Raw genomic sequence first — 23,294 nt, forward strand, 5'->3', positions numbered from 1 at the left:
ATTTCTCCAGTTTCCACATAGAAGACAAAACATTTGACCCTTGACTTTTTACATCAGGCATATTTCACTTAGCATATTGTTCTCCAGTTCCATCCATTTACCAGCAAATGGTATAATTTCATTCTTCTTTATGGCTAAGTAAAATGCCATTATGTATATAAACCACATTTTCTCTATCCAATCTTCTATTGAAGGACTCCTAGGATGGTTCTATAACTTGGCTGCTGTAAATTGAGCTGTTATAAGCATTAATATGCATGTATTATGCAGATTTTGGTTCTTTGGGATAAATACCAAGGAGTATGAGAGCTAGGTCATATGGTGGGTCCATTCCTAGTCTTTTGAGGAATCTCTGTACTAGTTTCTATAGTGGTTGTAGTAATTAAAGCTGCAAAATTTAGAAGGTTGAGATGTATTTGTTAGAGATCATGACAACATTGTATGTACATACAACACTGACAGCTTTCTTTTCCCTGATACTGAAAAGTTTAAGCAAAGTTAGCAGAGAGGCAGGATGCTGAAGTAATCTCTTCTTTATATCTCCTTGATAGAATGCATAATATCTAAGATATCATTTTCATCTTCAAAAAGTCATAAGGCTTTTGGTTGTGCTTTGTTAGAGATCAGTTTAAACCTATTTATCATTCTTAAAGTCAGAATAATTTAAAGGGAAATTGGCCAAAATATTTTGGAGAAGAGGACAAATAGACTATCCAGGTAAGAACAAATTCTGAAATAAGCATGGTAGAAAAAGGATCTATTCATTTGTTTATTTTGGCAAGAATTGATTTGGGCAGAAAAAGACATGCTAATATAAAGCATGAACGAAAAATCTTAAATGCTAATCTCTAATGCCACTATTTTGGGTGGTGTTTAATGTATTTGTTTTAGCAAAAATAAAACAACTCTATCACCACTTATCCCCTCCCTCCATTTAAATAAGGAGCAACAATTATATCAGACTATCTGCAGACTTGCCTCCATTTATGTCTCAGTAGCTATTATAAGTCCTGCAAATGAGGAGAAAAGTAAAATCACATAACTAAATATAAAGTGTAAATTAATCATAATGTATATTTAAACATTTAAAAATATTTCTCAGTGAAATCAAATAACTGAAAGTAAAAACTGGAGTAGATAAGAAGAAAGGGAGTAACTAAGTAAGGAAGTGAGTAAACCATTTTTCTGAGAATTTAAAAGGTACTCAGAAAATCCTTACATAAATATAATATCTAAAATTAGCATAATTCTATTTATAGGGAATAAAGCATTACTCTGATATAATTCATGGCGCCAAAAAATAAAATCAAATCATAATATGATCTGATTCAAATAAGAAATGACCAAAATTCTATAGTACCTTGAAGTAAGCATGGTTTTTTCCTACATTGTGTAATATGGCTTTCCTCCAAGTTGTTAAGCCTTGAGGACTATTACTGAACAGTATTCTTGGCTCCAAAAATACAACCTTGGTGTGACCAATCTAGTAATGAGAGGAGGAAAGGAGAAAAATGTAAATGTCATAATAGCAAATAAAATAATTGATCACAAAAAGGGTTTTATTAACCAAAGATATGATTATTGAATGAAACATGACAATCTTCCTTATATTATTTATTCAGTATATTCTAACATAAAAACAAATCACATATCAAGTTATTTCATTGTAATTTTGATTTAAAAGTACTCAAGGTATTATATTATTTTTCTTAAATTTAAACAACATCTGTGACAATTCAGTCAAGATAGAGTAATAATATCATTGGAGAGGGCTGGGGTTGTGGTTCAGTGGCAGAGCACTTGCCTCGCACATGTGAGGCACTGGGTTCAATCCTCAGCACCACATAAAAAAATAAATAAAATAAAAATTAAAAATACATAAAAATCATAGGAGAGATTTTACTTAGGTATTTGGGTTGTACTATTAGCAATTAGGTATTTATAATTTAGATATTTAAATATTTTTAGACAAAAATACCTAAGTATTTCAGTGGTAATATGATGACAATAAGAGTAATCAGATTACTATGTTCCCAGTGTGAGCCAAATATATTAGTTCTTTACTTATATTTTTACTATGGTCTACCAGTCCAGAAAGTACCTAGGGAAAAGCTAGACCATGTCTATATTGCTCATCTTTTTTTTTTAAAGAGAGAGACAGAGAGAGAGAGAGACAGAGAGACAGAGAGAGAATTTTAAATATTTTATTTTATTTTTTTTAGTTTTCGGCAGACACAACATCTTTGTTTGTATGTGGTGCTGAGGATCGAACCCGGGCCGCACACATGCCAGGCGAGCGTGTTACCGCTTGAGCCACATCCCCAGCCCAATATATTGCTCATCTTTAAATACATAGTCTGCATAGGGCCTGATACAAAGTATGGACTTAGTAAATAATAGTGAAATGAATGGATGAATGAAACTGACAAATTTCACCAAAAGTAGGGTGATTAAGAATTTTGTCTAAGTCATACAATGGGTAATAACATTCATCAACTTCACAAAATATGAATAAATATATTTCAACAAATATACACAATTGTTCTATATATTAATCTCTTGCTACCTTTACAGGTAAGAAAAACCCATTCTATGAACAAAGAAGCAAAGTTAACACTACTAAACAGCAAAGAAGAGAAATAAGAGCAGTAATAAAAATACACTTTCACCCCTACAATATACCTCCATTTTTAAGTTTCATGGAGATTTGAAATTTAAATTATAAAGTGTAATTAGATTGTGTGTTATGTTAAAGAAAAAAAATAGAATGGTATATTTAAAATGTATTCCCAAACTACAGAAGGCAGAGAGAGTAAGATAACTCTATGGAGGAAGGGAATTCAGAACTAAGAAACCTATTGATTCATCATTGGAAGGAACTTAAGAGATATTATCCACCCAACCATGTACAGGGTGTTACTCTGTGCTTTGCAAATAGGAAGATTTGAAGGGCCAAAAGTATGGAAAGAAAGCTGCCAAATGAGATTATCTAGCCATGTTTACTACAAGCTTTCTCATAGAGCATAATATAGTGATAGTATACACTTTGCTTTTCTGAGAATGGGAACATAGTTTATTGTGATTCACAGGTCTCTCTGCTCCTCATTCTGCACAAAGCACTTCATAAAACACTTTTCTTATAATTACAAAGCACTAATAAACATTTTTAAAAATTGAAAAGAATACTTTTTGGAAATATTGGTATTATGTACCTGTCCAATCATATAGGAAAGCAAGCTATATCCAAGAAGAAATAGAACACAAATTTTCCAGTGCCTTATTCAGTGTCCTTTATACCAGGTACTATATGGTCTTTAGTCTATGAAATATTCTTTCTAAAGTTTAATGCATCTTTATAATTATTTATTAGAAAAATCGTAATTTGGATAATTGGAATGATAAATTGTTAAACTAAGAGGAAATAGTCAAGTCAGTCAGTCCTTACAAAAAAATGACAAACCTAAAATGAACATCTTATTTATTCATTTAATGTTCCTTTCTATTTGCTTTTGTAAGAGTTACTTTTCAAAGCTTCAAAAAGGTTCCTAAAATAACTAATTATCATGATATCTCAGAGTTTAATTGTTATCCAATGCTGGTCTAGGAAATACAAAAAGCAAATTTTATCATAGGGTAATAATAAAGGATGTGGAAGCAGTTGGCTATAAATTCCAACTAAGGTGTTTACTATACATGTGAAATTGTATTAGTTATTTAAGCATTCTAATACTCTATTTTTTCACCCATCAACTGAGTTAATAGTGTCTCATAGGGTTGTTATAAGAATTAAATTAGCTAACAAATGAGCACATTTAGCACAGCACCTGGCACACAGTAATTATTCAATAAATGGTATCTCCAATGCTAATTCTAAATTAATAAATTGTCATCTTTATCTGTTAGAAAAAAATACATATGAGGTATGTTAGCAAATTTATAATAGTAAAGTCGTTAAGCACAATTACATAAAGAACAGTTAAAAATCTGTGTGCATATATTCACCACAAGGCAATATAAGAATGATGATAGAGACATTATTATATTAGCTAAACATCTGAAATAAGCCAAATCCCTATCAGTTGTATAGAGGATAAATGATAGTATGGTCACACAGTGGGATACTATTCAGGAATGAGAATGAACAATCTATGACCATATGAATTGGCATAGACAAATCCCACAAACCTAATGATGATAAAACAAGGTGTAAATATGAGAGGATATATGGTTTAATTCCATGTATATGAAGTTCAAAATCAAAATTAATCTGTGCTCTTAGAAGTAAAGAGAGTGATGATCTTGGGATGGATACAGTGAATGAAAATGTGAACTGAGGTGGAGTGGCTCTTTTGTTGTATTAATCACATTATGTTTCTAGATCTAGCTCATCTAGGAATGGGTTACAAAAATGTTACCAGTTTGTGAAGATTAAGTGATACATGATTTTCAGTCTGTGTACCTTTTTATGCATATTATATTTCAACATAAAGTTTAAGAAAGAATACTAAGTAATTTATACATATTGAAAAACAGTGGGATTCAGCTTATTTCAAGCTTGGACCAGAGGAAAAACCATACTGTGTTCTGACTGCCATTTGATGCCACTCAAGTTTCTGAATCTCTCTTTTTTTAGACTTTAAGTTTTGTCACAGCTAAAATATGTAAAACTATCATCATGTCCCATAGATAGAGATGAAGTTTAGTAAAATAGCCTTTGGCTTGTTTTAAATTTTTAAGAACATTGGGTGGAGCCAGGCACAGTGGTACATGCCTACAGTCCCAGAGACTTGGGAGGCTGAGGCAGGAGGATCTCCAGTTCTAGGCCAGCCTCAACAATTTAGCAAGGCCCTCAGCAATTTAATGAAACCCTGTATCAACATAAAAAATAAAAAGGGCTGGTGATGTGACTGAATGGTTAATCATCCCTGGATTCAATCCCCAATACCAAAAAGTAAAAACAAAATTAAAAAAGAGCTCAGCAAGTAGAGTGCTTGCCTAGCACATGCGAGGCCCTGGGTTCAATCCCCAGCACCACATAAAAATAAATAAATAAAATAAAGGTATTGTGTCCAACTATAACTAAAAAATAAATATTAAAAAAAGAGCTAGGGATTTTAGCTCAGTGGTTAAGCCCCTCTGGGTTCAATTCCAATACCAAAAAAAAAAAAAAAAAAAAGAACACTGGATGAAAAATTTGGCATATTAGTAAAGTGCATTCTTGGTGATAGGAAGCCATAAAGTTAAGGCCTTCTAGGCTCTACCACAGAAAGAAGCTTAAAAATTATCTATTGCAGCTTTTGCTTTATTCACATTTTTATTACAAGATGTATATTCCATAAAAATGTAAAAATATATATTTTCCTACTATGTAAATTACATGATCTATTTCATACTGAATTATTAACTACTACTAGAATATTAACGATGCAATACAGTAGAGCAAAATATAATTTTCTCCCTTCTTCTTTGGTGTCTATTAGTGAAACAATTTAATTTCCAGTTGCTTCCATGATGGTATCATAGATTTATAGAGATTCTGACAGTCTAGTATTGTTTTCATAAAACTCTTAGATTTTTTAGCTAATTCTAGATACCTAACACATTTTTTAACAAATTCTTCATTTATGATAGACACGAGGCTCCATGAAGGAGCTAAGACAATTTAGTTAATGAAGTATTTCATGAAAAGTCAGTTTTTCCATACACTTTATGTGTTATATGTAGTGTATGTTTATATACATAATATACTATATATATGCATATATACAGCACACATATGCATACCCAATCAATTTATAGCCCTCAAAATAAAAATATTCAAAGGAAATAATTACATGTGCAACACATTTTAGTGTCAATGTGTTTCCTTCAGAGACATTAAGAATAAAATCCCCCTTTTCTGGAGAATTGAAACTTGGTTGCCACATTACTTCACATTCCAGTGATGAATATGCTTCAACAGTGCCTACAGAGAATAGAGAGAAAAGAAAACATTTACCATAGTTTTATCACATTGAATTTTTTGTTAATATTCAAAAGACAAACTGGCCTAAAATTTACTTGCATTATACAACAAATTATTAAAATTAAACTCTAATAATAGGGAAATGCTAAATGGGATATTATCAAATGGGCATAATCATATAGGATTTGATTGAAATCTAAAATGCAAACCTTATTTCCTTTTTTTTTTTTTTTTGTATCTGGGATTAAACCCAGGGGTGCTTAACCACTGAGCCACATCCCCAGTCCTTTTTATTTTTTGAGACAAGGTCTTGCTAAGTTGCTTCGGGCCTCATAAAGTTGCTGAGGCTTGCTATGAACAGGTAATCCTCTTGCCTCAGCCTCCCAAGCCTGCTGAGATTACGGGCATGCACCATCACACCTGGCATATTTCCCAATTTTAACAGGTCAATAAAAATATACAACAAAAATATAACAATGTTTAAAAAACAACACAAAATTTAAAATGAAACAATCACCCTAGGATTAGTGATGGCTTTACATATAGCTACATACAGACAATATAGTGCCCCCACATATAAAGAGGATGAAGCCAAAGGAAATCTCTGTTCATACTGTTTTGACAAGGGAAGCTGGAGCAAAGAGCTTTCTAAATAAGATAACTGCTACCTCATTCCCCAAATTAGGGTCTTGTTATGAAGGGAAATGGATATCAGATATGAGTTTAGCAATGTCTACGACAAAAGGAGGCAGATAAAAACAAATATTTGGAGATGGCAAAAACAAATACATATCCTCAGCACCACATAAAAATAAATAAAATGAAGGCATTCAACTAAAAAATAAATATTTAAAAACAAATGCATAATAATAGCAAAAAAGATGGAGGAAACCTTATATAGTTCAATGAAATAGAAGAAACATCACTATATGGAGATGGCATTTGAGTTGGGACATGAAGAATGAGTTAGATCTTTGCAGGACAAAACTTGAGGGAAGCCTAAGTGTCATTACATTAAAGTACAAGAAGACAGTGGGTGTGGGGAAAACTACGATGGGAAGTACTTTTAAAAAAGAAGATTCAATGCTACAAATAAAGTCATCTGAGTGCCCCCAAGAAAAGCAGAGACAGTAGAAGCATTATACAATCCTGTTGAATGGTCCATTTGAAGAGATTTTGTTTTTCTTCCAATCAGTGTGCTTATATATTTTTCTCTAGGAACATTACATGTATCAGGAAACAGGGGAAATAAATTGAATGGCTAGACTGAGCAAGAGTGGGACTGGTAAGACAGGTACTTTATATGGCCAAGGATTGACAAAACTGAGAAAGACAATGAGAGCAAAATGACTGAAGCAAGCTCAAGGATTCACTTGGTATTTTAGTAATGGTAAAGAAACAAAGAAGAAAACAAAACAAACAGAAGCATAAACAATACATATTTTAAAAATCAAATTAGAAGTGAGTTCTACCTCAGAAAATATCAATGCACTCTTATTTTATTCCCTTACAACATATGCTACCCAAATACAAATCCAAACTATATCATGTCTCAGGAAGAAAGGACAAACAAAATATAAATATCAATTTAGAATTGTTCATGTTAGTTTACCCCAAAAAGGCAAAAAAGCATATAATTAAATGTATTATCCAGGATGCAAAATCAATAGAGCATAAGAAAAATAATCTAGTGAAAAGTCACTTTCTATTCATACAAAGAGGAAAACAACATAAAATTGAGTAATTATCATAGAAGTATTCTGAGGAAAACAACAAACAAATCTATATATATGACACAAGTAACACTTTCTTCAATGCTATATAAAATAGTTTTGAGAGCATTGCTATCATTTGTATTCTTAAAATAAAAAATGAATTTACATACTAATGGTCTTTTTCATACAAACATTTTCTTTGGAATTTAACGTCTTAGTGCTTTTTATGCCTTGGTGATATTTTTTTAGTTAAAAAAATGTAAGAGGGGTCATTGGCAACCTAAAGGGAAAAAAAGTAAATGCTAAAATCTCCCTACAAAAATAAGACTTCTAAAGACCAATAAAGCATAACTGGTGGTCCAGTTTATATTATAATTCTACTAGTATTTGGTACAAATTAAGTATCATCATTATATCTCCATGGCTATCAGGGACAATTTCAATCCATTCAGCCCTGTTTCGGATGGAGAAATACAAAGAAATAAAAGTATTAGTGCACTGTGCATTTTAGACACTCTTGGGACAATATCAGGTGGTTGGTCAAAAATTATAGCTGGAATATTGATATCAAACTACCACTGTTCTTATATCTGTTCAAACAAACTGAAGAAGGGTTATCTAGAATCTCTGAAATGTATAGAAATATGAATTTACAGAAAAATGATCACTTTCTTCTCTAATTATTTTATCACAACAGAATCCAGTATTATTAGTATTACATTTGGGGAGAAGGTTACCAGGGATTGAATTCAGGGGTACTTATCCACTGAACAACACCCCCAGCCATAAGAGAGAAAATATCTTTTATTTTGAGACAGAGTCTCACTAAGTTGCTTAGGGCCTCACTAAATTGCTGAAGCTGGCTTAAATTTGTGATTTTCCTGCCTCAGCTCGAATTATAGGCATGTGCCACCATACCCAGCTTATCAGTATTGTAATTTTTTAAAATTTTTCTAGTTGTTGAAGATACTTTATTTTATTCATGGTGTTGTGAATCGAACCCAGGACCTCACACATGCCAGGTGAGTGAGTGTTCTACCACTGAGCCACAACTCTAGCCCCAGTATTGTAATTTTAAAAGAGCTTGGTTAAATGAATATGAGAAATATTGAGCTTAGTTAAATGAATATGAGAAATATTGATGAAAGTATACCTCAGATGCTTAATAGATTATAATGTGAGATTATGTTAAATAAATCCAGGTTAATCAAAAGATTAAACAGCTGTATCAATTATCTCCAACTCTATTCTTTTCACCTGTTAAATTTGTCAACACCTCTATAATGCACATTAAAATTGATTGAATTTAATTTAATACATAAGATTGATTTTATAACACTATGATCCTTTTGAAAACCCTTGCAGAAATATATAAAAATTCTGATTTGGAAATGACTAATATTCACAAGAAAAGAAATTTGAGCAAGATTTCTACAAACCAAGGCTCCTCTGTGATCTGAATATAGTATATTTAGATCTATTCCTAAATTAGAAATAAATAAAATGAGGGAGGGGAAGGGAAAAAGAAAGGGAAAGGAGAAAAGGAAAGAAAGGAGGAAGCAAGGAGTTGGAAAGCAAGATGCATGATAGGTTGTGTTGCTTGGAGGACACTTTCAGGGGTAATAAAAGCCAAAAGAGAATAAGAAAATTTTCATAATCACACAGCTACCTGTGTATTTGGCACCTCTCTGTCAAATATTATAGAAGGTTTTCTTTTTTCTTTTTTTAATATTTATTTTTTTAGTTTTAACTGGAAACAATACCTTTATTCTACTTATTTATTTTTATGTGGTGCAAAGGATTGAACCCAGGCCTTCACACATGCTAGGCGAGTGCTCTACCCCTGAGCCACAATCAGCCCCATAGAAGGTTTTCATAATTTAATCTTTATGGACTATATCATCTCACCATTTTTTAGGTGTCTGAAACTTGTTTGGTCTAGCACCAGTCTAGATGCTGTTGTGAAGCTGCTATTTAGATTGACACTTAAATCAATAGACTTTCAAAAACATTTAATTGACAAAGATTCTATGTAGTCCAAGTGCATAACATGATGATTTGGTACATTAGTATATTGTCACAAGCAAATTAATTAACATGCACATTACCTTTCATAATATCTGTGGATCTCAGGCAATAAGTTAAAAGTCTTAAAAGGCTGAAAGGTCTTGAGAAATAATTAATTCTGCCTCCAGAATGACTTTGGATTGAAGACAGCACAATTCAACTCTTTCCTGGATCTCCAACCTGCCCTGTAGACTTACCAATCCACACAACTGTGTGAGCAAGAGCTGGTTCTATAAGATCCTCCTCTCTCTCTGCTTCTCCCTCTTCATGTCCATCTCCTATTGGTTCTATCTCTCTGGAGAATTCTGACTAAAATAGTATCCATATTTTAAAATAATATTTGTGTGTGTAAAAATAAATGCTCCTATGACAGTAGCTAATTTACTTCCATGCTCTTAGCACAAGTGCACAGTATACAATAAGTGGTTCATGCCTGCATGCACAAATGAATGAATATATGAATGTCTAAATCAAACAAAATAAACCATTACCTGTAGCTGGGCGAATGGAAAATGCCATCCCTTTTATTGTGTTTACTGGTTGCCATCCAAATTGGGCAGAACGATTCTGACGATTATACAATCTAACTGTTCCCCGAAAACATGTTTTCATCAAGAAGCTTTGTGGTCTCAATACTAATTCCTGAAGCGATAGCTCAAGTGTTACTGGCATGATATTTGCCATCACTAAGATATGCCCTCCAGGTACGCTGTTCACTGTAAAGGTAAAAGATCTGTAAAACAAAAAGCATCTAAATGTAACTAATAGAAGCTATTTGTAATCATAGAATCCAGTTATGTGGAAAAATGTATAAACCATAGTGTAATGTACACAATATGTAGTACTTAATATTTCAAAATAATTATGAAAGAGAATTAAAATATCCACTACAATTTGAACCTACCAGTCTACAAACTGATGCACATATAGTTTCTATGTTATGCAACCAAATACACATTACAATTACTTATATAAACAAATACATATTTGACAAATCATTCTAGCAAATAAATTCAAAAATCAATCTTACTTCCAAAATTTTCCAGTTGTAGGAGATTCAAATATCATTGAAATATAAGTATTAGATGTAGGTGGAATCACATATGATAACTGTTTGGTTTTCTGAAGTTCTTCCAAATTAGTATCTAACTTGATCAAAATATACATAGGTAGCATATTAATGACATGTAATAAATGAGTATTTGTAGAGTTCACAGAAACGTCACCAAAGTTAAGGACAGAGGGCCCTAAAATAATGAAAAATTACTTATTAAGTTTAATGTTGGCAAACACATTTATTTTTTTAGGTTTGTAAGATTATTTGGATCAATTAAGTTGTATAAAAATGACAGATAAATATTTACTATAGCATCAGAAATTAATCTTTTTATCTGAAAAACTATAATTTGATATTTGGAGAATATTGGCTGAAATTCAAGATGAACATATTATAAGGAAAATTATATGACAAAATAATAAGCACAATACAACTCAGCACACTAATTTGTAACATCCCAACAACCTCTCTATTTCCTCCAAGAAAACAGCAATCAAGTTAAAAAATGGAGAGAAGATTTGAGCAGACAGTTCATCAAAGAAGATAGGCATTTTTCTATGTACTTGTTTATCATTTGTATATCATTAGAAAAACAAAACAACGAGATATTTCCACAAATTAATTAGGTGGGTAGACTTAAACAATTAACAAAAATCTATTTTTTTAAATTGTTCCCCAACATGAAACTGTAACTCATGCTATATACAGCTAATGGGAATGTAAAATCATGAAATCATTTTAAAACAGCTTTATGAGTTATGTTTTAGCCAGAAAAAAAGGTGTGTAATATCGTTACCAATATAAACATGTACCAGCTTATTTCATTCACTTATCCAGAATTTATAGAAATTAATAATTTTCCCATGGGACACTGCCTGTTTACCCCTTCAAATGTCAAAGGTTTTGTATTGAAACAATTTGAATTATTTTAAGTCTTAGCCTGCCCTTAAGAGCTTAATTCATTCATAAGTGATGTCAAGTGTATATTTAGAGTGTAGACTTTCATTAATGTTAATACACAAATACATCTGTGAAATAGTGACCACATTAAAGAGTGAATAATATTCATCACTCCAAAACATTTTCTCGAAGACCTTCATATTCCTTCCCTCCCACCATTGTGCATACAATCATTTCCTAGACAACTTCACTGCATTACGTCACTGTAGATCACTTTGCTCTTTCTAGAGTTTTATAAGAATGTCATCATGTAGTATGTAACAATTTTCTGGGTTTCTTTCATTTGGTGAATTTCCTGGAGCTTCATCTATATTGTTACATGTGTCAATAATCTGTTCCTTTTTATTTCTAGGTAATATTCCACAGTGTTCCTATAGCACAATTATGTTTGTCTATTCAACTGTTGATTGACACTTGGATTTTTATCAGTTGCCAGCTTTGAAATTAAAGCTACTATAAACATTTACAAGTGTTTGTTTGAACATATGATTTAATTTCTTTTGGATATATATCTAGGACTGGAATGGGTGGATTATGTGATAGGCAGCATATGTCTAAAAATTCAATAACTCATAAACCTGTTTTAAAATGGTTTAATGATTTCACATTCTCATTAACTATATACAGCATGAGTTACAGTTTCTTCACATGTTGGGGAACAATTTAAATAGGTTTTTGTTAATTGTTTAAGTCTATCTACCTAATTAATTTGTGGAAGTATTTCATTGTTTTGTTTCTCTAATGATATACAAATGATAAACAAGCACATAGAAAAATGCCTATCTTCTTTGATGAACTGTCTGCTCAAATATTCTCTCCATTTTTTAACTTGATTGCTTAAAATTGAGTCTTGAAACTTTTATTGCATGTTGTGGTTAAAAATTCTTTATCTGACATAAAATTTTCAAGTAGTTTCTGAATCTATGTATTTGTTTTTATCCTCCTGTCAGTATCTAAGGAACAGCAAACATATTAAAATTTGATAAATTCCAATTTATCTATTTGTTCTTTGATTGTTTTTCATGTCATATCTAAGACATTTACTTTTCCCAAGGTCACAGATTTTTTTTCCTATGATTCTCCTTACAGGGAAGAAAACATGGCTTATAATCCATTTTTCTCCAATTTTCTTAGGACATAATTGACAAATTAAGATTGCAGATTTTAGCCAGGCATGGTGGTACACACCTGTAATCCCAGTGGCTCAGGGAGGCTGAGGCAGGAGGAGAATTCAAAGCCAACTTCAGCAATTTAGCAAGGCCCTAAGGAACTTAGCGAGACCCTGTCTCAAAAATAAAATATAAAAAAGGCTGAGGATGTGACTCAGTGGTTAAGCACCCCTGAGTACCATCCCTGGTACAAAAAAAAATGTATATTTTAAAATATATACCATAAGGCCCTAAGCAATTTAGTGAGACCCTGTCTCAAAAATAAAATATAAAAAAGGCTGAGGATGTGACTCAGTGGTTAAGCACCCCTGAGTACCATCCCTAGTACAAAAAAAATGTATATTTTAAAATATATACCATAATGTTTCAATATACATACACATTTTCATATGATTAAGCCAATCTAAGTAAGTAATCTATCACCTTACACACATATTTTTTTCTGGCTAAAGCATTTTGGATCAACTCTCAGCAATTTTTAGTTATGTTATTGTTAACTATAGTCACCATGCTAAATAATAGTTCTCCAGCACTTATTAAACCTGTTAATGAAACTTTTGACAAATACTTCCCCATCCTTCCCCATCCCCAGCCAACCTTGGTAATAACCATTTTGTTCTTTGCTTGTATGAGTTCCATTTTTTTTTTAGATTCCACACATAAATGAAATCATGCAATATTTATCTTTCTCTGCCTGGCTTATTTCACTAAATACAATGGTCTCCATGTCTATGCATGTTGCTGCAAAGGAGAGAATTTTCTTCATTTTTAAGACTGGGCAATATTCCATTGTGCATATATGTGCCACATTTTCTTATTTTATTTTTCATTACAAATATTTATGCCATATGTTTGATATTAATATGCATTGTGGAATGTTTAAATCATGCTAATTAACAACATGCATTACCACACATACTTGCTCTTTTTTTAGTTGAAAACATAAAATTTATTCTTAACAATTTTCAAGTATACAATATGTAGTTAACTATAATTACCATGATGTACAACAGATCCTGATGACAAGATTCAGACTGAATATGGCCATAGTTGAGGGGAATGGGGATGTTTGTGATTTGAACCTGGCATTACAGTTAGTCAACTTGCACAAGGATATCCTCTCAAATTGGCCTTCCTAGGTCCTAGGTTCCACTGGGGTTTTACAACTTCCTATCAGAATCCCAAAGCTCTCACAATGGCACTTTTGCCTATGATGGCTGAAAAATTATTTTAAGGGAAAATGGGCCAGTCTACCATATTGATGAGATCTGCTTTTGATTCATTTGCATTTGTATATGGGGTGCTGGGAATCTAATCCAGGGCCTTGTGCATGCCAGGCAAGTCTTCTGTCACTGAGCTATAGCCCCATCCCTGATTTTGGTTCATTTTGGTTCAATTTTTATATATGATATAATTTGTGGATAAAGATTTTTTTGGCTGGGCACAGTGGCACATACCTGTAATCCCAGCAACTCAGGAGGCTAAGGCAGGAGAATTGCAAGTCTGAGGCCAATCTCAGAAACTTAGCAATGTCTTCTGCAAGTTTGTGAGACCCTACTTCAAAAATAAAAAGGACTTGGGATATAGCCTGGTAGTAAAATGCCCTGGGTTCAGAAAAACAACAAATTTTTTTTTTTTTTTTTGGTCATGTAGCCCATGTGTTTCAGAACCATTTTTTCTAAAGTCTTTTTGTGCACTGCATTGCAATTATACCTTGCTTAAAATTCAGTTTTCACATGTGTGTGGATCTAATTTTTTTTGTTCTTTCTCAGGTACCATGTTCTTTTATTTATTTAGGTAAAAGGGATTGAGCCCAGGGGTGCTTAACCACTGAGCCACATCCTCAGCCCTCTTTTATATTTTGAGACAGGATCTCACTGAGTTGCTTAGGGCTTTGTTAACTTCTGAGGCTGACTTTGAACTCAGGATTCTCTTGTCTCAGTCTCCCTGAGCAACTGGGATTATAGACATGGAGGAGTATGCCATCACACCCAGTCATCATGTTCTTTCATTGCCTGATATCTAGTGTCTTGAAAACTACTGTTTTATGTCTTTTTATTTTTTGGCTTTGATTGTTTTAGAAAGGTGTTCAAATTTGATGCTTGCTACTACAATTTATGCAGAAGATCATGTTTATCCTGCTTTATTAAATTGAATTGATGGTGAGCCTTATGAATATTTAAATAAATGCACTGTTATTATAAATATAATTTACTATATGTTGAAAGGGTCTTTGCTCCCTATCTGACCAATGGAGACCTCAAACTGAGTGTCCAGAAGCTAAGGCCAGACATGGGGATAGGATGAGACTGATGACATAGTTAGAGAGCATGTGACTCAAACACCAATACAAAGGGAGAAAGGTGGGTGAGACCCAAACATGCATGGCCAGTATCCAGAGTGTTAATGCAGATAGACATGTGACAAAAACAAAAATAGAAGTGAACTATGAAAAGACACAAAGCATACTCAAGTGTCCCAACACTCTAACTCTAGCCAAAGGGCTATCAGTAAGGGTTGATGAGCTCAAGACAAAGGGCACAATCTGGGAACAGACAATCTGGTTTGAAAGTAACAGTTAATAGAATTCCTAGCATTCTTTTTCTGCCTGTCTCAATGGCTTTGACATTTTTTTTATTAAAAAAAAAAAAAAGGAAGAAAGGACTGAAGGCAGGCAGGCAGAATTGGTGAAGAGGCCATGATTTTTTAAAATATTTTAATTGCAGATGGACACAATACCTTTATTTTGTTTATTTAGGTTTTTTGTGCGTTATCTCATGCGTGCTAGGCAAGCGCTCTACAGCTGAGCCACAACCCCACCTTGGTTTTGACTCTTATTTATGACAAAATCTTCACCATTTAATTTTTATGTTCTTCTTCATCATGATAATGTTGTTAACCCATGATTTTCTATGCTACTATTTTGTAGAGCATTACAAAAGAGACATGACATTGTATTCAATAAATATAACATTTTAGAATGATACTTCTGTTCCGTATTTCAAGAATATTTCCAGACATGACTGAATAAACAAACCCACTGTATTCCTTTGCTAATTACAAATAAAAATATTGGCAAAATTCATGAAGTAACTAACAGAAATATTTGGAAAGTAACAAAAAGAAATTAGACTGGCTAGGGATCTTAGTAATCAAAGAATAAAGCCAGGGTATTTCCTGGGTTCTTTTTGTCCCCTACATATCTTGGTCTAAACAGTTGAGTAGCCTTTCTATCTAGGTACCAGGAAGAGAGTGAATCTTCAGGGTCAAATCAACCTGTCCTATTCTAGACCAAGAAAAAATTGTTGCCCTAAATACTAGGTGGTATTGTTGAGGGCCACAACCAAGTTAAGATGGCGCCTGGCAGTGTGCCAGGAGGAGTGGTTTGTGAGCCAATGCCAGGGAGCCATTATGATGATGAGGATTCCTTAATGACTGACTGCTGTATCTAGATGATGTTAATTAAGTTAAGCTGTGTGTAATTAGTTGGGTATATGTACCTCTGCTGTCCGGCAGAGAGGGGGCTCCCGCTGTTTCAATCTTCACAAGTTGCTTGTCACCCCCCGGTTATTTTGCCCAGCCAGACTGCGGCATGGTATGAAGATTGCAGAGTTGGGTTTGATAAAAGTGGCTCTGATATGCACTAAGGCAAGAAAAGACATGCACTCTCTCATCTCTACTAAATGCTGTGGAGTTCCTGGGGGTAGAATCCTGTCAATTGTCCTTTCACTGCACTAAGGTTAATGGGTACAGTTCCCTTTCTCCCTGTGGACCAGGCACTTAAGGAGACTAGATTGAAGGCCTATTGAACATCTCTAAGAGAAGCACTGTTGATATTCCTTAATTCATCACTAGGCACAGGAGAGTCTGTAAGATGGAGCAAATCTGCTCTATCCTAAAGAGAGAAAACAAAATATAGTGAAAAGAGACTACCTCTCCCTCCCTATTGGCACAGTGGCCATTAAAATTGTGGCATGTAATCCCTGTTGACTATCTCTACATCTCACTAAAGTAAGCAAAGAATTGCCATTATTCCTTTTCCCATCTACAAGGGGAAGGAGGGATACAAAGAGTTAGGGTTCAGAGAAGGAGACATTTTAAATCCATGCATGAAGTTATGGCCATATCCTGATGGTATAGTTTGTAACAATGGACTTCATATGGTCCTCTGGGTAGTAAACAAACAGGGAAAAACAAATTAGCACTGCAAAAACCTTGGAAACCTATTTGACATGTGTAACACAGCACACAAATGTGGGCTAGAATATGTATAAATGACATTGAATGAACTGAATGTGTATTAAAATAGAGGATTTAATGTATCTAGGGTAAAAACTAGGCTTGGAAAATCTCAAAAACTACAAAGACTGAGATGATACAGATATTGAAATTTTTTGACAAGCATTTTAAAGAAACTATTGTTAAAATATAGAATATGCAATTGTGAACACTCATGAAACAAGTGAAAAAAACATTTCAACAAATACATAGAGTATACAAAGAAATAAGTAGAAATTCTAACGTGAAAATATCCAAACAGGGCAACAGAACACTAAGGGGTAGCGGCAATAACAAAATGAGATGGTAGAATCAAAAGTTGTTAAACTTGGAAAAAAAAATTTATAGGCTTTATCCAACTTAAAAAAACAAAAAGGAAAAAATTGAAAAAAGGTGTGTATGGGGGGGGGTCACAGGGAAATGTGGAATAAAAGTAAAAGGTCTAAAATCCATGTCATTGAAATTCCAGAATAAGAAGATAAAGAGCAGAAGGCAGGGGCTGGAAAATATTTGAAGAAATTATGTCTAAAAATGCCCAAATTCAGCAAAAGATATAAACCCACAGATTCAAGGAGATCAACGAAATGAAAACATGATATCTCCCCCCCAAAAAAATCTGTCTATATTTTTAAAAATTTTGAGATCTAACGACAATCCTGAATTTTTTTCTTGTAGTGCTTCAGATTGAACCCAGGGCCCTCCACATGCTAATAAAGCACTATACCATTGAGCTATATTCTCAATCCTTGCAACTAAAGAACTAAAGACAATTTTAAGAAAGTGAAGACAAAGAAGAAAACCTCAAACGGCTTTCTAAAACCCTGACATATTAATATTTACATCATGTGTAAGATCCAAATACACCAATTAAAAACACACTTTCAAAATGGATAAAAAGCTATTATTCTTTCCCTGGAATCTCACCTCAGTTATAGTAAGATAGGAGGGTCAAAAGTACAATGAAGGGAAAATGTAGACAATGCAAGCACTAAAAAATAGAAAGCTTGGTAGCTATATGAATATCAGATAAACAACATTTCAGAACAAAGAAAATTACCAGGGACTAAGAGGGACATTACATAATGAAAAAAGAGGCCAGGAAGACCTTGCAATCCTAAGTGTGTATGCACTAAAAAACAGTTTCAAAATACATGCATAAATAAAAAACAAAAAAATCCTGACAGAACTAAAAAGAAAAATAGAAAAATCCACCATTATAGTTTGAGACTGCAATCACCATTGTTGGTAAGTGATAGACTTAATACATAGAACAGCAGTAAGGATTTAGAATAATGGCACAATATCATTTACTAATTGGGATTTGATTGACATCTAAAGAATATTCCATTCAATAATAGCAAGAATGCACTTCATTTCAAGATGCATGGAACCTTCCACAAGAGTGCCTGTATCTTGGATCAAGCTTAAGAAATCTTCACAAATTTAAAAGAATTGAATTATAAATATGTATACTCTGACCACAATGAAATCAAATTAGAAATCTCTTAATAGAAAACAGAAAAATCTTAGAATATAAATAGCATACTTCTAAATAATTACCCATGGATCAAAGAGAGTTTTAAGGAAAAATAGACAATACATTGATTGAACTGAATGAGATTTAAGATGTAGCAAAAATATATGAGATGCAGCTACAGAACTGCTTAGTGAAAACTTGGTCATGTTAAGATTCTGTTAGTAAAATCAAAGGGTCTAAATCAATAATTTAAGTTTCTTCTAGGTACTAGAAAAAATAGAGCAACATAAATCTAAGCAAATGGAAGACAATCATAAGTACTAGAAAAAATTGATGAATGAAAAACTACAGAGAAAAGGAATGAAATCTAATGCTAGTTCTTTGAAATAAACAATAAAATTGATAAACCTCTGCTGAGACTGAAAAAGAAAAATAATAAAGACACAAATTTCCCACATCAAAAAGAGAAAGGTTATATCACTACAGACTCTGCTGACATATACTGAAAGGAAAATTGAGAATGTTACAAATAACTCTGTGCACATAAATGTGACAACTTAGAAGTGAAAAAATTCCACAAAACTCACAAACCACCAAAACTCTCAGAATGTGGCACAGAATATCTGAACAGTACTACAACTATTAAATATATTGAATTTGAAATTAAATATCTTCTGAAAATGAAATCTCCTTCTTCAGAGAAATTACCTAACATTTAAAGAAGAATAGCAATTCAACAGAATGTAGAAGAAGGATTATAGAACAATCTTTTAGACTATAGCAGAGAAGGAACACTTTCCAACTCTTCTAACTCATCTTATGAGGATGAAATTATTTTTATGTTGAAATAAAGCACAGTTAAAACAGAACAAATGAAAAAACTGGATTGATAATATTTTAGGAAAACAGATGAAAAATTCTGTATTATGATTTAACAATATTATTGAGTAGAGAAAGATGAAGAAAAAGCTGACTTTAGATAAAAATATATATTGTAAATTAGAAATGAAAAATCAAAACAAAATATATGGCCAGAGAAACCTAATTTCAAATTCTTTCTTTTCCACTAAATATTTGGGCATTTTGACTAAGGTATTCATTTGGCTTGATTTTATTAATCTCTAAAGTGGATAGAAAGCTAGTTAATTTGTAAGTTTCTCATGTTATTTAAAAAACTAAATGAGATCATGTTTATAAATTGCTCAATACCATGCCTGGCTTTAAACTGCATCAATAAATGCCAGCATAAAAATCAAAATTATTAGACACATGCAGATGAAGAAAACAATACTTTATATAACTTTCAATGTAATCCAGACTACTGTAAATTTTTTACTAATTAATTTGAATAATTTCCAAATTATCTATTGTGTTTCTTATTATTTTAATTTTGAAAAAATAGTATGATTATAGGGCCATTTTTTCCGAAACTACAATCTGCTTTGATGGTGCCAGTCCCTGCTCTGTACAGAGGCTCACAAAGCATCTTTAGAGTGTAAAAATAAGAGTAACTCTCCTACCAGGTTCATAGACCACTTCCTCCAATTGACACAAAATTTCCATCTGCATAGTTGCTAACTTTGTAAATTCAAAGTCTCTGTCATAGAGGATCATTAATAAACTGCCTAGGACACTAGATGAAGAACAGACAGAAACTGGTGAAGAAGTCATAGAAGAGACAATACTCATTGTCTCCTAACTTTCTTTTGTATTTGTATAGATCTGCTTATCTGTTCAGTTAGCGACTTGACTAATTTGGGAAGCACAGAATATTTATCACTCAATAGTAAAAAGTAAATTCTTGAAGCTATAAAACTCAGTACCTATATTCCTGGCACAAAACAGGTGTACAGTAAGTTTTTGTCCTGTACTGAACTACATAAACAATTAAGCATTGAGCTAATAAGACTCTGATGCCAAAGTGCCCTATTGTCACAGTGTGGCAGGGAGGTTCAACTCCAGTGCTCTTAGGATGTTGGATCTATTATCTCAACAAATGGTAGGACAATACAACTCTATCAGCCCATGCCAATTCCTTTCCCCAGACATTGCTTTGGGCATTTCCTATAGGCCATACTGACCTGAGACTTGGCTAATGACCGGTGATAAAAAGTCACCAAAATCCAGATATATAATCACTTCCTTTGCTTTGCCTCTGACCTTGTACCTTCTTAAAAATCACAAATCCAGAAAATTTCAGAGTTGTTATGTGATGTATTGTGTGCTAGATTACCCCCAAAAGGAGAATCAGTCTATCCATGATAATTAATCATCATTTGCCCATGTCTCTTTCATGGCCACCCTAACTATTAGAATGAAATGGGAACACTGTCTTCAGACCAGTTTAGCCACTATATCTTTAACTACAATATTTCTTTAACAGGCTTGGTAGAAACGAATCTAGGAAGGGACCTTGTGCAACATTTCTGCAAGTTTAAGAAGGAACTGTCAGCAGGGTGTGGTAGGACAGACCTATAATCCCAACAACTGGGGAAGCTGAGGCAGGAAGATCACAAGTTTGAGGCCAGTCTCAGCAATTTGGCAAGATTCTGTCTCAAAAATACAAAAAAGAATGTAGATGTAGCTTAGTGAAAAGCACCCCTGGGTTCAAACAAACTAAAGAGTTTTCCTAACTCACTGTCAGCCCAGATGCCTAAAGTCTTCATTTCACACAGGTATTGTCACCGATCAAATATACATGTTAGTGACCCTGACTAAACTGGTATAAAATAGACTGTACACAAAAACATCTTATTTTTATCTATCTACTTCTCCTGCTTTGTTTCCTCATCATTGTATACCAAAGTCATATTACATGAAGATAAACTTATTACTCCCCTCCTATCTCAAGCAAATATAATCTCTCTGAGAGCAGGACTCAGTATTACTATTTTCTTTAGGGCTGTATCCCTAAAACCCAGACTGTCCCTAGTACATGGTAGTCATTCAACTAAGACTCATGAAAGGACTGGATAAAGAGATTAAAGTTCAACATTAACCATTTTCTAATGTAATGTGTTCATTTTATGGATGAAGAGTTTGCATAAAAACTTCTTAAACTACATGTGAGATATAGGGGGCAAAGTGTTTTTCATATTATTGCACTCATGATCACAGTATGAGGTATGTAATATTATCATCCATCTCACTAATGAAGAAACTGAGATTCACAGAGATAGAGCCTAATGTCATAGAACTAGTAAGTTCTAGAACCAAACTGAGGATGGCCTCATTACAGAGACTTCCTACTATGTTGCACAGTGTGTTCCTGAAAGACACACTGAGAAAGAACTGAGCTAACAACCTAAATGTCAATCATCTATATTACATACAAACATCTAAAGTATACATAAACACAGCATTTTAAAATTTTAACAGTTTAGATATTATTGTCACCATAAGCATGTATAAAATAGAAACAAAAATCAATACATTAAAGTAAAATTTAACTTTAAAATGCTCAATTTTTACTGACATGACTACAAACTTCTTATTTTTCAAAAGCCATTCAATGGATGATTGAGAAGCACAGTAAATCTCCTCCAAAAGCAACAATAAATTTTGACAAAATTTTTTGAGCTAGGGGTGTGTGGCTCAGTGGAAGAGTTCTTGCCTGGCATTTGTGAGGTCCTGGGTTCAATCCACAGCACCACAAAGGAAGGGAAAAAAATTTTTTTCAAAGACAACCATCTAAAAACTGAAAATTGGCCAAAAGGACAGAACAAATTAAGAAACATTAGTTTAAGAATATCTCTAAAACCTCATTATTAGCAGTCAAAGTCTGTACAGAGTTTTAGTCTAGGACTGCTCCTGTTGCCCACACCCAGCTTTGTGGTGCAGAAGTGTTATCAGAACAATGGAAGGAAATTAACTACATTTGGAACAGAGTTGGAAATTTTCATATGTAGGGACGTTGTCAAAATAATGATTTTCTCAATGGAAAACATTTAAGAAAGGCCAACATTGTGACCTGAAATCTCAATAAAGAGAGCAATAGAAAAGTGAGAGGGACTGAAGATCAAGCTCTCGGCACAAGAAAGACAAAGTAGGCCATTATAAGACCCTATTTGTGCCCAGTACAGGTAAAGCATTCTTAGAAAAAAAATGTAAATCTGAAGAACTTACTAATTTCAAGACTGCTGATAAAGCTATAATATCCAAGACAATGTAGAACTGTCACAAAGATATGCATATAGATTAGTGGAATGGAATGAGAATTTAGAAATAAACTCTGACATATATGGTTGATCAATTTGGACAAAAGTGCCAGGAAGTTCAATGAGGAATAATATCTTAGCAAATGGTGATGAGACAATTGCATATCACATAAAAAATAAAAATGTAGACCTTTAACTCATACCACAAACATACAAGTTAATTCAAAGTGGATTGTAGACCTAATTATAGTATCCAAACTTATAAAAATTTTAGGAGAAAATATTAGTGACCTTGACTTAGGCAAAGATTTCTTGGGCATGACAAGAAAATCATAATCCATAAAAGGAAAAGTTGGATAAGTTCAATTTCATCTACATGTAAAACTTTTGTGCTTTAAATAACATGAAAAAATGAAAGAAAATCACCCATGAACTTAGAAAAATGTTTG

The 23,294-nt window shown here is 33.0% G+C and overlaps 1 protein-coding gene across 1 annotated transcript in view; it reads right to left on the bottom strand.

Moving 5' to 3' along the window:
* The window catches only part of Cfap47 (cilia and flagella associated protein 47), a 416,223-nt gene that overhangs the window by 354,607 nt on the left and 38,322 nt on the right, over positions 1–23,294 (bottom strand). The window contains 4 exon segments of the mRNA XM_077793662.1: positions 1,361–1,483; positions 5,835–5,965; positions 10,239–10,480; positions 10,778–10,994. Of these exon segments, the coding sequence (XP_077649788.1) occupies positions 1,361–1,483; positions 5,835–5,965; positions 10,239–10,480; positions 10,778–10,994 (713 nt within the window).

The sequence above is a fragment of the Urocitellus parryii genome, chromosome X (assembly GCF_045843805.1).
Source record: "Urocitellus parryii isolate mUroPar1 chromosome X, mUroPar1.hap1, whole genome shotgun sequence".
In the NCBI taxonomy this organism is placed as follows: domain Eukaryota; kingdom Metazoa; phylum Chordata; class Mammalia; order Rodentia; family Sciuridae; genus Urocitellus; species Urocitellus parryii.